Below are 16853 nucleotides of genomic sequence, written 5' to 3'. Positions count from 1 at the left end.
TTTATCACAGTTTGTTTAAACTCCAATCTGAAGTGAATGTTTGATAAAGCACTTGAAATCTTTTCCATACTATTTCTACAAAACAAAAAAAGTCAAATAAATGAAGAATCCCTTTGTATCATTACTATGTATCAGTCACATAACTCCAACTTCAGATAATTAGCGTTTAACCCAAATGAAGGGGCCTTGCCTTGTTGCCAAATATTCAGCATTAATAATTAAAAAGGGTATCCTGCATCATTATGGGAAATACAACCATTGCTGAAACTGAGGAAAATCAGATTTTCATTCATTTAAAGTAATCTCCACTTCCCATAGAGAATGTCAAATACAAATATGTTAAGAAACAGGACAAAATATAGGCCAGACACCTCTTAAAGAGATTCTCTGAAAAGACTTTAGCTTTAAATTAGGTTTAAATCTTTGGATTTCAGATTTGGAAACTAAAACAATCACTGCCAGATATTTGTTTCAATTTTAATACTTCTTCTAGAACAAATCTAATCTGTGCCTTTTTGGTGTGTACCTGCTTGATTTTTCTGCATAGATGGGAAAATTAAATCTAATAAACTAACTTTTGAGTAATTTCTAGTCAGATAGCATAGCCTCCTTAGTCTTTCCTTGTTTGACCATCCTCACAAACTGGTAAACTGAAATCTGATACTGCTATCTAAAATACAGAGAAAATAGTGTTTCCCATGGGAAAGGGAACATTCTCTCTCTCTCTCTCTTTTTTTTTTTTTTTTTTTTTTTTTTTTTTTTTAATAATTGAGAATTAGTATCCCCCTTGACATTTTTGTAGGAGCAACATGCTTATGCCTGTTAAAATCGAGATGAAGAATTACATGATTTTCAAAGTGAAGTAAGAAGATAGGTCAGAACTAATACTGCTAGAATTTGAGAAAAGGTTTTATTACCAATTTTGTGTAGGAACAGTGATAATATCTGCATATTATTTTGTAAACTGTTTAATATTGCTTTGTAGTTATTATTAATTTTATGCTCTCTGATAAGGCGTTGTCATATGAGGTTTTCTTAGATAAAACTTGAGTGGGGAATTGAAAAGATCTAGCATATTTGAATTATCTTCTTTCATAAGCAGAATACTTTCCTCTTGGACTAGTAGAAAAATCTGCTACTGTTGGATTTGGAGCGTAAAACTAATATTGAAAGTGTACAGAAGGAAATTATGAATAGTATTTTAAATGGACTTCTGGATTAAACTGGACACTTGAGTTGATTCAACAGAACCCTCCAGTTAGTTGACTCTGGAGGTCTGCAAACAGCTTTGTGTTCAAATGATAATTATTCGTCCAAGCAGCTTGACCAGTTTGTTAAACTGCACATCAGATAGCAGGACAGCTGTATCTTAAAGCTGTGAAGCAAGTTAGATCTTTGATCTAACAATTCCTGAGAAAGACCCAGGAACCTCAGAAATAACCATGTACTCAGGCACAACTGAGAAAGCAGTATCATGAATTGCCTACCACTGATTTGTGTATTTATATATTTTTTTTCATGTCATTCAGTAGCCATTTTAGGATGCAAGTGGTCCTGCAAGATGTGTGTGTTGATTGCAGGATGGAGGGGTAGAGCAATAGGGTAGGGAGCTGGGAAGCCTGAAGTGGGGAGAAGCCGTGTTGATCCTGTGTGTATCTGATGACTTCAAGAATCACCAGTCATAGTTCAAGGAATACAAAAAGCCTCCTAACTGTGGATCTGCTCAGTCTTCTATTAGGAAATCCTCACCTTTTACCTCAACATTTTCTTTAATAACAAATGTGAATAGTACTTAGCAGGCTAAGAATAGGCTTCCTCCATTCTTTTAAGAGAATCCATTCTGAAAAATTCCAAAGTAAAACCACAATAAATGCCTCCCTAACTAATGATTGTTGTCATAGTTTGGCTTTCAGGGATTATGATAATTCACACCAGTTGGGTGCCCGTCTCAGACTGTAAAGATTTTTTTTCATTTCAAAATACACTCACTTTTACAATACTAGCAAACAGCATTGAAAATCCTAAACTTCCCTTTATATGCCCTTAATTGCCTGATTTTAATTCCTTTCATACAGAATGGATTCCTGTTGTCTTAACTACTTTATCTTAATTTTTGTGAATAGTAGTCCTCTTTGCATGCCTGTTTCCCAGAGATATGGAATATGGAGGATGTATATTAATTATTACAATATTACTTCACTTTTTTCAATATTTACATTAAATTTCTTTCCCTTATTTTGCTTGCATCTTCCACATGCCTCTTTAATTTCTATCAGTCCAAATGGTTTCGCATTATCAGAAAAAGGCATATTTCTTCCTTTGCTGTGTAAAACATTTAATGATTTGGCAAGCTGAGCCAGCATGCTTTAGTGGAATAAACATATGAGGAAGTAAGTGCTCGTTTCTTAATTTCTCTGTTTTCCTCACTGTAGAATAAATACTACTTTGAGAATGTAAAGTAGTGGTATTGTATATTTTCTAAATAATCTTGTAGATATTGTAAGTACTAAGCACTATTACCTATAATTCTTCATTTTCCTTCATTTGATCTTGGTAATTCTAGGTCCCACAAGCCTAGAATAGTCCATAACATAAGGCCTCATTTCCAGGCACAGCTAAGAAAGGGTCTGTGTGTTATAGCCTGTTTTGGTCAAAGTGAATGCTATTAGGACAGTGGCCCAGTGCAACAGTCTACTCTGTTACAGCCACTGGCAGGTTGGGAGTAATGGTGAAACAGATGAATTATATGCAAACAGTTGCATATCGTAAGAAGATTGTCATCCTCCTGCTCCTTGGGATGCACTGTAGACCTCAGCTGAATAACTCAGGAAAATGCAGCTCTGTAGTTTGCTTCCATTAAAACGAGTCTGGTCTGTTTAAAGAGTTGGAACGGTGAGACACCCCAGCTCACTTGAACTGGAATAGGTAAGGGAGTGCTCCTATGAATAGCTCAGCTGACAGCCTGGCTGACACAGCAGCTTCAAGCAGAGTGGTGGTGACAAGCAGTTGAAGGCAAGCTGGTATTAGTAATGTTTTCCATTAGTGCTGCTGGTGCCAAAGAGAATGTCTGCCCTTTGTTGCTATTCTTACAGTGCTCTAAAACACACCGCTAACAAGCGTCCAGTGCAATGCCAGAAGTTAGAGAGGGAGTCAGATTATCTGAAACTTCTAAATAACTATTAGTTGTTCAAATCTTCAGTCAAGGAGCAGTAAGAATATTGCAACAGTAGTGTCTGCTAAGACAACTGTTCTGTAATATTTCTACTACTTCGATGTTCTTCCTCTCTGTGAAATCCTGACTGCACATTCAGTTGAACTGTACTGTATTCACTCACATTGGGAAGGCTATTTTTTTGCAAAGACTGATACTAAAAATAAATTATGCGCACACCCCCCTCCAAACTGCTAAAAAAATCCATATTGGAAATGGATTCTGTATTGTCTCAGAAAAAAAAGTTATTTGCATATGCTTTCTAGTTTCTCTTCCCTGAGAAAAAACAATGGAAGGGAAGGAAGTGTAATAATGTAGTATTGACCATAAACCACAGCACCAGCCTGCACAAAACACAGAATTAAAATTGGAAAAATATCCAAATATGGATGTCCCCATACTGATAAACAAATTATGTTATGAGGATGTTGTCTACTATACATCATGCTAAGAAAAAAAAAAGATGGACTTTCCACTTCTCTTTATTTGTTTAAAAGGTAAAGTCTGTAGTTTGTTTTTCCTCCCTGATTATTACTTGTTAACTGGAAACTTTGAAGATATTCTGACCCCTAAAAAGGGTGTGTGTCCCTCCTGAGCCGCTGGACTTTATTTTCTCCAAGGAGTACTTTTTCTAAGTACTGCTAATACCGAATGTGTGTGTGGGGAGAGAAAGAAAACAAACAGAAAAAGAGTTTTATTTCAAATAAACCTTTAAAAGGATAATGCACGTGATGTTCTTTTTACCTGCTTTTAGGTTTTAGTCCTAGAGTTCACATCTCGGAGCTTTTCTCTGCAATTAGGAAGGGTGGGAAGCAATTTAAACATAAAAGCTGGGAGTCTCGTCGTCTCGCAGCTTCCGGAGATGGACGTTTCGTGGGGGGAAAAAACAAACAAAAAAGAAAACAAGCACGGGAAACAGCGGGAGGGCTGCGGCCCCCGCGCTCGGGCAGGAGGGCAGGGGCCGCTCCGCGGCCGCGGCTCCCCGCGGCGCCTTTGCCCCAGGGTGCTGCTGCCGTTCGCACTGGCGCCGGCGCGGCGCAGCTGCTCGGGGACCTCCGCTGCTACGCGGTGGACGGGAGCCCGAGCAGTCCTGGAAGCAAACGGGTTTAAAGCCCTTGACCCCGCGCCGTCGCTTTGCCTCAGCCCGCGTGCGCGGGGCGAGCGGGAAGCCGCGGCGGCGGCGGAGAGCCCCCTGCAGCACACTCGCGGGAACAGCTGCGTGCGCGCGTGTGCCCGCGTGGGTTTGGTGGCTTCTCTCCCCAAAGCCATAAAGCGCCGGGAGACGTTGCTAGAGGCGCTCCGCTCCTCGCTGTGGTAACCCCGGCCCCCAGCGGGATCTGGCGGTGCGAGGCGGCGGCGGCGGCGACGTGACCGGCAGCCCGTCGCAAATGCCCCGCGTTTCCTCGCTGTTTGCTTGCAGGGAACGGGAGGGAGGGAGCCAGAGCACGCCCGTCCCGCCCGCCCCTCCCCGGCGCGCCGCCGCGGCCCGCAGCCCGCGCGGGTGGCTCCGGGCCCGGCGGGGCGGCCGGGACGCGCCCCCCGCCCGGCGCCTGCCGCCGGGGCCGCATAAAGCGGTCGCCGCCAGCCGCCGACGGGCCAGGACGGGCTCGGCGGGGCGAGGGCAGCCCCTCGGCGGCGGCCGCCGCCATGGCGAGCCCGGCGCGCCTGCGGCAGGACGTAGCGGCCCCTTCGGACGAGCGGCGGCCCCGAGGGACGGCGCCGTCGCTGCCCCGCGACGCCTGGAGCATCGGCGCGGCGGAGCGGCGCGGCGCCTCCCCGCCGCGGGCAGAGGGGCTGCTGCTGCTGGAGCTCCGCCGCTGCGGACAGTCGCTGTCCTCCGGCCCCAAGTTGCAGCAGGAGGAGGAGGAACAGGAGGAGGAGGAGACGGCGGCGGGCGAGGACTGTTGCACCAAGTGCAAGAAGCGGGTGCAGTTCGCGGACTCGCTGGGGCTGAACCTTGCCAGCGTGAAGCACTTCAGCGCCGCCGAGGAGCCGCAGGTGCCGCCCTCCGTGCTGTCCCGCTTGCAGAGCCTGCCCTTGGAGGAGCAGGACTTGCGGGAGCTCAGCGCCGCCCTGGGGCTGCCGTGCGGGGCGTGCCAGCCGCCCGCCCTGCGGCTGGTACCCGACTTCCCCGCCGGCGAGGCGCCGAGCGCCGAGCGGCTGCAGCGGCAGCGCGTCTGCCTGGAGCAGCTGCTCCAGGTCGCGGCGCCCACCGACGTGCGGGGCACGGTGCAGGTGCTGCCCTGCCCCGGCCCCAAGGAAGTGACGGTGCGCTACACCTTCAACGAGTGGCTCTCCTTCATGGACGCCCCCGCCGTGCCCCTGCACCCTGCCGCGGCGGGCACCGACCCGCTGGCCGAGCGCTACAGCTTCGCGCTGAGCGTCCCGCCGAGCGTGCAGGAGGGCTCGGCGCTGCACTTCGCCATTTGCTACCGCAGCCAGCAGGGCGAGTACTGGGACAACAACGGGGGCCGCAACTACACGCTGCGGTGCTGCAGCTCCGCCGGGGGATGCCCGGCACCGCCCGGCACGGACGGCGGCCCCGGGACGGCCACCGCTCCCCTCTATTGAGACCAGCCGAGGGAAGGAGCCGTGATAAGCCAGCAGTACCCCGCCTCGACGGCTGACGTGCCCGGGGAGCGGGCAGCTGCCGCCCCCGCGCTCCGCACAGCCCCGCAGGGAGCCTGGCCGGTGGCAGGGGAGCGCTGCCCGGCCGGGGTCTGCTAGCGCCGCGCCGGAGGAGGCGCCCGGAGGCAGACACCAGCCCCGCTCGGAGTGGCACGCCGGTCTCTCACGGCGGGGAGACCTTGCTCTCCGATGCCAGCGCTGCCTTTGGAATACAGCTTGAGCTATTGGCCTTAAAAGAAAAGAAAAAAAAAAAACAAGAAGAAAAAGAAAAACCCTGCACCCCGGGCCGTCGCGCAGGGCCTCTCGGCGTGGGGCTTTGCGACGGGCGCGCGCGGAGCCGTTGGCGGCCGTTGGCTCGCGGCGCGCGAAGGCTAACGGACGCGGCAGGGGGAGGGGCGGCGGGCCCGCCCGCGGGGCCCCGCGCCTTCCCTCCGGCCACCGCCAGGCAGGAGTGGGGGTAAAAAGGGTGAAAAGGGGTTGTCTTCCCCAGCGGGAAGACGGTGCCTGGGGCTGAACTTTCCTGCAGCGAAAGCGAAAGTAGAACTTCTTGAAGGCAGTCTGGTGAGGGCGATACGCCAAACGCTGAAGTTTCTGCCACTGATGATAGCCGAGTTTCTCCTCTTCATTTTCATCCTCTTTCTCCCCCCCTCTTTTTTTTTTTAATTGGGCACTTTGGTTTGGCCAGCGCAACAGGGGTGTGTATTGGCTCGTATTGCTGTGGCTTGCGAAATTGTTTTCCTTTTTTGGAGAGAACAAGGAGACTTAGTAGTGGTTTTGTTTTTTTTTTTTTGTTGTTTTTTTTTCCTCGTGAAGTGAATTTTTAAGGTCTTGAGTTATGTTTAACTTCACTTACCTGGTTAGTTAGTGAGATGCACAAGGCACTTGAGGTTAAACTGAACGTAGTGTTCGTTACAGATTTGATCTAGGATTTTCCTGTTTTCACATCTGTTTCAGAGACGGTAATATGACAGAAATGTATCTTTTTTAAATTTAACGCAATTTGTAACAGTATGATTCACTATTCTGAGCATTTTCTTTTTCACTTCAGCATCCCTGCCCCGTCTTTGCTCTGCTTGTGATGGCTCCAAACAAGTGTGTGTGGTGTGCGTGTGCGGTGTGTGTGTGTATTTGTCATTTAGTGCTCTTTGATGCTGTTCCCATCTTACACAGGGGAGCCACAGGACCACGGATGTCTGGCTAATCGCAGCTAACTGTGATCTCTGCCAGCCTTGCCCAACATGCACGTGTGAGGGAAAATGTAACATGCACATACTGAATATCTAATGATTTAAACTTTGTAGTTCTATTCACCTCTAATTTTCGTGAGGAATATTTTTTGCAAAAAATTAACTGTTCGCTTCTTTTTGACAAGCCTAAATCTGTGGCAAAAGAGTTAATATATTTGCTGAAGCTGAGTTTATTAGCTTTGGTAACAGCTTTCAGTAAACTACTGTAAAGTAAGTGGTGGCGTCTGTATCACATAGTCAATAGCCAGCATAATCATGCCCACACATATCTATTTTTGTATTACTTGGGAAGAGGTGACTGAGTGGGATGACCTCCTTACTGAGGAATGACAACGTGATACATAGAGGGTATCCTCACTAATGAATGAAAACAAATGTTTTAGTTCAACTCTCCTTATGTTACATTTTGTACCACAAGTCTCAAGAATTTATAATTTAACTTATTTGGAAAGTTCTGTTACAAGTTTATTTTGCTACACCTTTTGTAACACATACTCTTAAGAATGTAATGCCTGAGCCTGTGGCATTACATGTTTTAGTGGCAAGAGGAAGGTAACTTTTTCAGGTAACTGTGGTACCTTCAGAAAGGTAACTGTGTTATTGGGAGTGTTTGTATACACGCAGTTGGACACACAACTGATTATTTACAGTCCTCCCATCTGTTCTTGTATTACACACCAAAAGGTTAAATACTAAGAGTCCCAAGTCCAAAAACCAATTGAAAAGTACCAATAAAAATGGGTTTGTAAGAATAGAAGGTTAGAGCTTTAAAAAGCACACTGATACAAATCTTCTGTATCTTCTGTATAGCAAAATGCAACTGGATACTTTCTGATTTCACAGCCTGGTTGTATCCCTGCTCTAACATGCTGAAGTGCAACTCTTGATAGGTGGAGTGCAGAAGGAAGGCAAACTTAGTGTATCTCACTACAGTGGTGAATGTTGTCCCTAAGCAGCATTTCGGGCTGCTTGTGGTCGTGTCAGAGTCACAAAGCAAATTGTGCCAGAAGTATGTTATGGCCCAGTATGCTCTTGTAGTAGACATCTTGTGCAGATAGCTTTGATGTGTAAGGAGCCTTATTAGCACATGTGGACAGTAAGTTGGATTCAGTAGACTTGTGGTGGTTTTTCTACAGCTTGAATCTGCTTGCATTATTCTGATACAATATCTCAAAATTCAGGTCAGCCTTCTGGGTGGAAAAAACAAACAGATAATGAGACATTATAATGCAGCAAAAATTTTGACCTTTGGATGCATGTTCTTTGGAATGACCTTGAAAGATTATCGTCCTTCTAAAAAGAGCATACTGTGTGTTTTCTGAGATCTTCATTTTCCCTAAAAATTCAAACATTTTAAAGCCCGTTATGAGCACCTTAGAATAATTTGCATCTCTATGAAGTTTCCCTTACTTGAAAATAAGTCTTTAGATAACCTGCCCTGTCAGAGAGCTGGCACAAAATCAGAGACAGAAGCAGGCAATATAGGAGAAGCAGAGAGATCTTCCAGTTGGAGTTCCTGCAGTATTACTCACACGTGCACTGCTTCAGGAACACAAACTGTTCTCCCTCTCCTCCTCCCTCCTGTTGTAAACCCTCCCCCCCCCCCACACACACATACACATACAACCCATAGATTATAGCATGAAGGTATGGCCAAAATCTAAAGATGGCAAAGAGGTCTTTAATTCCTTCAGAAGCCATCTTAGTTCAAATGGTACCTATCCTGTGCTCAGATTAATTGCTTTCAAAATGCATGAATAAGAGCTCTATGCATGTAAACAGAATAACATTTGCTGTTGCTTTCCAAGTTACATGTAAAGTCTCCAGAAGCATGTAAGTTTTGAGGGACAATAGAGGAATCTACTACTTCCACACACAAGTTTGTTTTAAAACTGTCATGTATTACATGATAATCTGGTAATACTACAGGATATTGCATAGAATAATCTGGTATGAGCTCACATTTTCTTCAGACAGATATTGCTGTGAAATGGTATGCTTTTACAGCTGATAAGTGATGCTAAAGGCATGAAGAGTCTTAATTTACTATGTAGTATTTTGTACTACTGCAGCCCATTCATTACTCTGCTTTGTTTATTAGTGCTGCAAAAAAGAAGGAAATTTAACAAAAATGTGGGGGAGGGGAAGGATCTCACCTTAAACAGCATTTAAAGTACCAGTCATATTCTGATGCCTATGTATGGGACAGGGAGGGCTGCAGAATGAGTACATCAGAGAATCATGGCTAGCCAAGCTAATTTATAGAGAGCTAGAAACATCCTTTGGTAATTGGTAAACAATGGGCCATGAATGTAAAATATCCCTATCCAGAAAATGTAACATTTGTGTGATTTCTTCAGCCCTGTGAACTGAAATGCAGAAGACAAGAAGCATTTGCAGAAACTAAACAGCAAAACCTTTCCTAATAGTTAAAAAAATTGGTGTGATCTGAAACCCTGTAAATTGTTATAATCAGAGCACAATGTTTTTGTTGTGCAAAATGCTTTTTTATTACTAAGAATTACTTTTTGTTAAAGAAATAAGATTTCTCATATAAGAATCAAGCATACTCACTTTTTAATAGTGATTGTTGTATTTGCAGATTCTTATATAAAGAATACATTTCCCAAGCCATTTTCAAAGACTACCTACATACAATTCTCTTTATTCTTATAGATGAGGTAAGGGGAGCCTTATGAAAGATTACATAGGACATTAGTGTCAAAATGAGTGTTGGAACATGTTGTACTGAATGCTAGCAACTCAGCATAAACGGAGCATGGGACTGCTGTTCTTGGTATTAGGTTTAGATTGAGAGGATATAACTTTATTTTCAAAGAAATATATTAAAAACAAAATATTTATAAATCCATAAAATCAGAAGACCCAAAAGAGTAAAATCGTAACTATAATACTCTTTTTATTTGATTGCATTATTGTTAATTTAATATTTCATAAAGATTCAAGGCATGTCTTTTGGCATATGTGCTCACAACCTCCCATCCTTCTAGCTCCCAAACTTAATAAGAAATGATAAGACTTGTTAGCACTTTTAAAAAAACTCCAGCTCTGCGAATTATCAGTTTATAGAGATTTCTCATATTCCTCTGGATTAAAGTTTCTAAGGACTTAAGAGAGAAAAAGCAACCAGGGATTTTATAAGTCCCTATAAAAAAAACAACAACAAAAAAATATATTTGAATCTCTGTATTTGGTAACTGTGAAAGAGATCAAAATTAAATTTTGCTTAAGCAACTTCTTGCAGCTTAATTTTTTCAGTTGATCAAAAGAATGTGATTTCAGAAAAGGATTGTGGACTTAAATTTAGTTTGTCATCAAGAACTACAAACTTGCATGCAAACTACTCCTGCTTTATTTAAAGCCTAGGCTTTCAGTCAGAACTTGAAAAGGCTGGCTTCTACTCCCATTGACATCTTTGGGATCTGGATCCAGCCCAAAGTATTGCATGAAGGCAGGGGAAATGATCTAGGTTTAATTGTCTGTTTTGTTCAGAGGCTTTTATTGCCAGGTTATGGTAACATGGCACTATGATGCATGTTCATCTGTCACGTTTTAAAATCTGCTGTCTATGCTTGGTACTAATTAAATCTTTTTTTATTTTTTTGAGAAAGAGAGAGAGGGAGAGAGAAAGAGAGAGGGAAAGAGAGAGAGAGTGAACATTACTTGCCTTGGATTAGCATATTTCCAAAGACTGGTATAAATATTTATGCAGTGCACTGCTTCAATAGGAAGCCTGTACATTCTTACAGGTCTCCATAGTTCTCTTACTCTGAACATCCCATCCCCTCTGTAAAGCTTCAGTATTTAAAAGGCTCAACAGTTAAAAAAGGTAAGTAGCTTAGAAAAAAAGCATCTCTTATAACATATTGATGGCATTTAATTCTCCATGTAAATGGCAGAATTCTTTGAAAATGCATGTGTGTGTGAAACAGGTTTGACAGTCCCTATTTTTTTTCTTCTTATAACAGTAGAAAACAGTGTTGCAAGAATATTGGTTTATCTTTTTTTTTTTCTTCCACCAAGGGCTCATGCACTGTTCTTTACATTCTAAAATACTGAAAAAAGTAAGAATGTAAACTTAGTAAAAGGACTCCACATCTTCATCCTTTTTTGTAAAGGGCATGAAGCAAAACATTCTTAAGTATATGACATAATTTTGCTGGTGTTAAGAACCAGTGGAAAAAGCAAACATTATACTGTTGACTTAAATAATACCAGGATTTCACTGTAGATCCTTATAGAAAGCACAGGAAAACATTTAGGGCACAGTTATGAATATGTGGTCCTTCCTGGCTATCTAGAGGTGCCTTTACATTGTTTTACAGGAAGTAAATTAAGGAGCTGGCAGAGTTTTTTCATAAAATTATTCTTTCCTGTTGATGCTAGAAGGTAAAAGTAATGCTTTTAATGCTTGGTAACTTGGGAAAGTTCTATGCAGAAATACTTTTTCAGAAATGTAAGTAGTGAAATCCTTCCTGGCCTATTTCAATATTCTATGTAAAATGGTCACACGCTACTCTCCTGAGTTGCATTACTTCCAGACAGCTGTTTTCTCTGATACATCGATGCCTTTTGAAATTTGATTGTAGTCAAATCTAGTCAGCAGTCATAACACAACAGAAGTGCCTATCCTTTAAACAGTTACTCATGTTAAGTGAATTGTTTTTTTTCTTTCAGAGAGCTTTTCCAAGTTTATACTGTAAGACTCATGACGAACTTTGATTTATGTAAACAGTCAAATATGGGTGCATATTGCTGAAGTAAATACTTTGCTAAAATTCTAAGATCAGAGATAGGCATTTTTAATACAATATTTCAAAGCAGGCATGTTTTCATAAGACTTATTACAGTCTTAGTAAAGAAAGATATTTATTGAGCTCCCTTCTATTATAAAAAGCTATACCCTTTATAATAGTGGATATTGTACATAAATGATGGGATCATTCTTTTGCATTTTACCTACTCCTGTTGTTTACACTGCTTTGAGAAAAATCACATGTTGTTACTGACAGAGTGCCAAGAGAGAGACTTAATGTACATTGCAATTTAAACTGAACTGATGAGGCACAGTAAGAACACAGGAACTATTAAGTTAGATCAAAGTGCCATCTCTCCAGTATGCTGTCTCCATCAGAGATGATAAGCAGACACCTAGCAAAGAGTAAGAATAGGACATATGAATACGAACATGATACTAATGTTGTCACAGCCTACAGCTATTTATGTTCTGGACTTCCTGAGGTGGATATGGTGGAAGTATTTTCCTTCCATAGTCTGGACGATTTCATTTATAAAGTATTTGATAAACTATGCTTTTTATACAGAACTAGGTATAATAAAAATACATAGACGAGGCAAGGAAGAAATAAATTTCCTAGGTATCTTCAGTCAAATACAATAGATCTGCATATGAATCACTAACATTAATGGAGGGTGCACTTATATTTGTGTTGGTGAAGAAAGGAAACGTGTTGATTTGCTGAAGACAGTATTGGAATGGATATCTAAAATGCACTGATTATGTGGGGTTTGAGTATTGATCAGTCTAATGCCACTGTTAGCTTTGCACTTTTGTTTTCTGAGTAGACAGACAACAGGCTTTTGGTCCTTAACAGCTGAAGTTTTGATAAGTTAATAAGTTTAATAAGTAATATACAAGTAGTGGTGGTAAACTGGTAGTTAATTTGGAGTAAGAATTTAATCCTCAACTAAGAAAGTGAGCTGTCTTAAGCTACTCTGCTCTACAGACTGGGGTGAGAGGGAAGTTAGTTACGGATCCTGAATTCATTTTATATTTTTCTTGATGGGTCTTCTCAGAAGCATATATCCTGAAAGCTACTAATGCTCCTTTGCAGGTATAAACTGCTAAGGGAATCTGAGTAGTAAACATGAGACAGAAAGTACAGGCAGATGGCACTAATATGAGTGCAGCAGTACTGTAAGAACTTAACAGCTGTATTTTTGGGCATTACTGGAGAAGTAATGTCCGTCATACTTTTTAGGGGATTAAACAAAACCAGTTCACATTCATATTATTAAACACCTACATTACAGCATATAACATCTACAGTTGTGTTCTTGGTGGAAACTAAGCTATAGAGAACTAGACAGAAAAGGGACTGGTATTTTAGAAGAAATGGTTATGTATTTAAAAAGGGACTCTGTTTGAAAACAAATCCTAAATTTTTGTTTTAAATACAGTAAAAACTTCAAACAGTAAAAATGTTACCAATAAAGTTTTTCCTCTTTATAAATTAGGGTTAATGGTACTTATTCGGATGTTTACTTTGTTTCCTAGCATACATTCTCAGATCCTGAATTGGTATGCAGTGCTTGTTCCAGTAATTAAGCCGTTTAAACAAGGAATTTGTATGTACTGTTCTATGAAGACTGAGTTCCTTAGACTGTAAAACTGGCAGGCCTTCCATGACTATGTTCTCTAGAAATGTAAAATGTTATTACATTTCCTTGATTCCACTGAAAATAGTAATTAATTTCTACTAAATAATATACCTTTATTCCTTCATGCTTTCATCATAAACTTAAGTGCACTTAATTATACAGTTTGAATGTTGGGCTTTTAAAACCAGAATCTCATGTATTTATCTATTAAAATACTTAAATTCCATTTTAATAAGATAGTCACTAAAATAATTTACATTGCAATATTTATATACCTGCTACAAGGATAACTATTACTGTATTCGCTTTTTATTTGAAAGAGAGAACAGAGTCTGGTTTGTAATCTCAGGTGGTCACAGTACCTTATTCTGCACACTCTCCATATTGTTAATGGAATGCATTAACATTTCAAGATAACTGTACAAAATTATATAAAACTTTTTAAATATTAGAAAAACAAATTTCCAATCCTAAGTTAGACACTTCTATCATCTGCTTTAATAGTGTTATCGCACAGCACACAAAAAATGGAGACAGTAGTAAATGAAGATCAATTTTGGGAAACAAAAAGAAAGGGTCATTTTTAAAGGCCACCATGTCATGATACTAGTTTTGGGTTTTTTTCTTTCTTAAAAAAAAAAAAACTCCCCAAACTCACAAAATCTTGCTGTACGCTGTTAGCGAAGCCTTACACTGATTTTTTCCTGCAAATTTGTAACAGAAAACACAGGCAAACACAGCACTGACTTGAGTAAAACTTGATTAAAATTTTGCCTTTTTTTAAAAAAACCCCACATTATCTTTAAAGTGTTCTTTATTCTACAGATTTAAAAAAATAGCAACTAAAGAGCCATATTGAGCATTCCACTTCTGCTAAGTAAAGCATGTTTCCAGTTAATTCAAGTTCACAGCACTTGAGTTATTTTCACAGTTAGAAATTTCTTCTTCTGCAAAATTCAGGAGCTTTGTGATAAAGGGAAATCTCGCATAAAGTGATTTGTTACATTCTGCTAATAGCTGAACTCCAACAAGTTTAGAAAAGCACTTAGTGGCAAAATATTTTAAATCTCTCAAGTTTCAGTGATACAAGTCTTATATTCTGCTAATGACCTATTCATTGTTAAAAATAGGATGAAACTGGCTATTAACTCTTGGAAACTAAAGCAAGAACTAGTGAAATTTTTATATCACCTCCTAAAATGTCAAGGAATGCTCTTTAAAAGAACTACACGCAGTGTAGCTTCTGATACTTTTAAGTATCAAGGTTCTGGAGATGAGAGATACTCATCTCACGTTTTTAATATTTAAAACAAACCTACATGCAAACGCATTATGTATCAAGTCATTTAATTCAGAAGCCCTAGGGCTGGGTATGTTTAAATCAAACAGGTTCAGTAGTGAGTTACTTTTTAAGTAACTGGACAAGCGGTTTTCAGCCTAACACCTCTTCTCAGTGAGAGAGAAGGTCAGCTGCAGAAGAATGCATCTGGTTACACGCAGTTGGTTAATGAAGTTTTATTGTCAAATTAGGGCAGGAGCTATTTCATCACATGGGACATACAAGCAAACATTTCAGGATTACCCTACATGCTACTGTACATCACAGATATGCATTTTAGAACATGTGAACTATTAGAAAATAGAGTACTTTGGTTGCCAAAAAGTGAGTCCCTCAGATATTTCTTCTGCTGAACAGAAAAGCTCTCACATGTGCAGTGAGTTTATGCATCTGTATGTGGCACTGCAGGATGCTGAAGATGGTCCAGTGTTGCTTCAGGATCAGTGTCTTCTCATAGCTATGTGTTTCCTGGACTCTCAATAACCAGTTTCTGCGTGGAATACAGTTGGCCAATAGTAACCTGAAATCAAATTAAAATGTCAGAAAGACAAAATTGGAAAGTAAATGTTATAATTTCAACTTCACAGGGGATATTAAAAACAAACCAAGAACTCAATAGCCCATATATTAAGCTTCCTCAGAAGGGCATTTTTCTTTCTATAAACTTATTTTCTAAGTAATACAGCTCATCTTTATCACCCTAGACCTTAGGAAAAGTAAGTAATACATAAAATAGCTGCATATATAAAATCTTGAAATGATGATACTGAGGGATATTGTTCAAAAGCAGACAGTAAAAGTTAATATTGGAAATTTCTACAGAGGAAAAGCTAACGGCCTGTATGTTTAGAAGAATGAAAAGATGGATATAATTAGCAGATATTTCTGATTACACTTTCTGGGTGGAGAACCAATATATAAACCGCATAGCAGTGTATTGTTCTCCAGTCCCTTTAGTGGTTACAATTTAACTTGCCTCACAAATGGTCAGAAGAATTACTTATACAATTAGTTCAGCAGTAACATTTTACACATACTCGAACTCACTTCTTGTTCAGGAGATGGCATTCATACTTTGCGCTTTTGCTTTTTAGTAAGGAAACAGAACCTGACAAGCCACATTTATGTTTTTTTGTTGCCTATTGTTTGTTAGTACCTGTTAGCCTCCATCATAACATCAGTGAATTGTAGTCGGATATGCTGCAAGAGATAGCAGCCAAGCACAGGCTCTTTACATAAAAATTGAGATATTAGAAGGGAAGAGTTTAATGTTAATAGGCTAATATAAGCAGAAGACAAAATTTATTTAAAAAATATGAATTTTGGCGTCTAACCTAAGTCTAATCTAAATAAATGGCCTATTTTGCCCTTTCTCTCCCCTATTTCCTCTCAAAGCCTAGTACACAATAGCTCTGTGTCCTTTACACTAATAAAAAGTTCATATATTTAATTATAGAAGTAGAACAGAAAAGACAAACATTTAATTATACAAAGTATAATATATTTAGCATAATTTAATACTGTGCAAACCAAACTTGACTGCAAGTTCCTTAGTTAAACCTCTCAAAGTAGTAAGAAATTAGGGAAATGGATTTTTCCAGCATTTTTTATTTACTATTTTTGAAGGAAAAAAAACTGGCAGCTCTTACATCAAAATTTCTCATCTATGTTGACATTCACATAAAATTTGTATAATACTACCTTTGAGGAAATAAACTTTTTCATCCTGATAAAGAGCTTTGCCTCAAACTTGTAACATACTAATTTTAATCTTGAAATATTCATTACAAGGGAAGAGTGATAAGCCATTCTTAAAGGAACAGTAGTTTTCCTTGCCAGCAAATATTCCACTCTCTTACTGCTCAGATCTAAGTCAGTAATAGTATATGAACAACTCTGATAATTTTTGGAATTACTTATGAAGCATATTGAACATAGAAAATTTAAGAAATAGGTCTTACACAACTTTGTATTATGTTTTACTGATAGAAATAGTAAGCTATTA

At 40.4% G+C, this 16853-nt stretch overlaps 2 protein-coding genes across 6 annotated transcripts in view; one reads left to right on the top strand and one right to left on the bottom strand.

The window, feature by feature from the left end:
- Positions 1–4804: 4804 nt before the first annotated feature.
- On the top strand, positions 4805–13615 carry PPP1R3G (protein phosphatase 1 regulatory subunit 3G). Its single transcript, XM_062570002.1, has one exon. The coding sequence runs from the start codon at positions 4859–4861 to the stop codon at positions 5780–5782; it is 924 nt and encodes a 307-aa protein (XP_062425986.1). The 5' UTR covers positions 4805–4858; the 3' UTR covers positions 5783–13615.
- Positions 13616–15009: 1394 nt separating this feature from the next.
- LYRM4 (LYR motif containing 4) overlaps positions 15010–16853 on the bottom strand; it is an 86189-nt gene continuing 84345 nt past the window's right edge. For all 5 annotated transcript variants that reach the window (XR_009957648.1, XR_009957649.1, XM_062570003.1 and 2 more), the window contains one exon: positions 15010–15368. Coding sequence is in view for 3 of the 5 variants with exons in the window: in XM_062570005.1 (XP_062425989.1) it covers positions 15182–15368 (187 nt within the window). In the remaining 2 variants the exon portion in view is untranslated. The remainder of the gene's footprint in view (positions 15369–16853) is intronic.

The sequence above is a fragment of the Rhea pennata genome, chromosome 2 (assembly GCF_028389875.1).
Source record: "Rhea pennata isolate bPtePen1 chromosome 2, bPtePen1.pri, whole genome shotgun sequence".
In the NCBI taxonomy this organism is placed as follows: Eukaryota; Metazoa; Chordata; class Aves; order Rheiformes; family Rheidae; genus Rhea; species Rhea pennata.
The sequence above is the reverse complement of the archived record's forward strand: the minus strand, read 5'-3'. Positions and strand labels throughout refer to the sequence as shown.

Coding starts and splice junctions, on each gene's coding strand:
- PPP1R3G (XM_062570002.1), top strand. CDS start 4,859: ATGGCGAGCCCGGCGCGCCTGCGGCAGGACGTAGCGGCCCCTTCGGAC.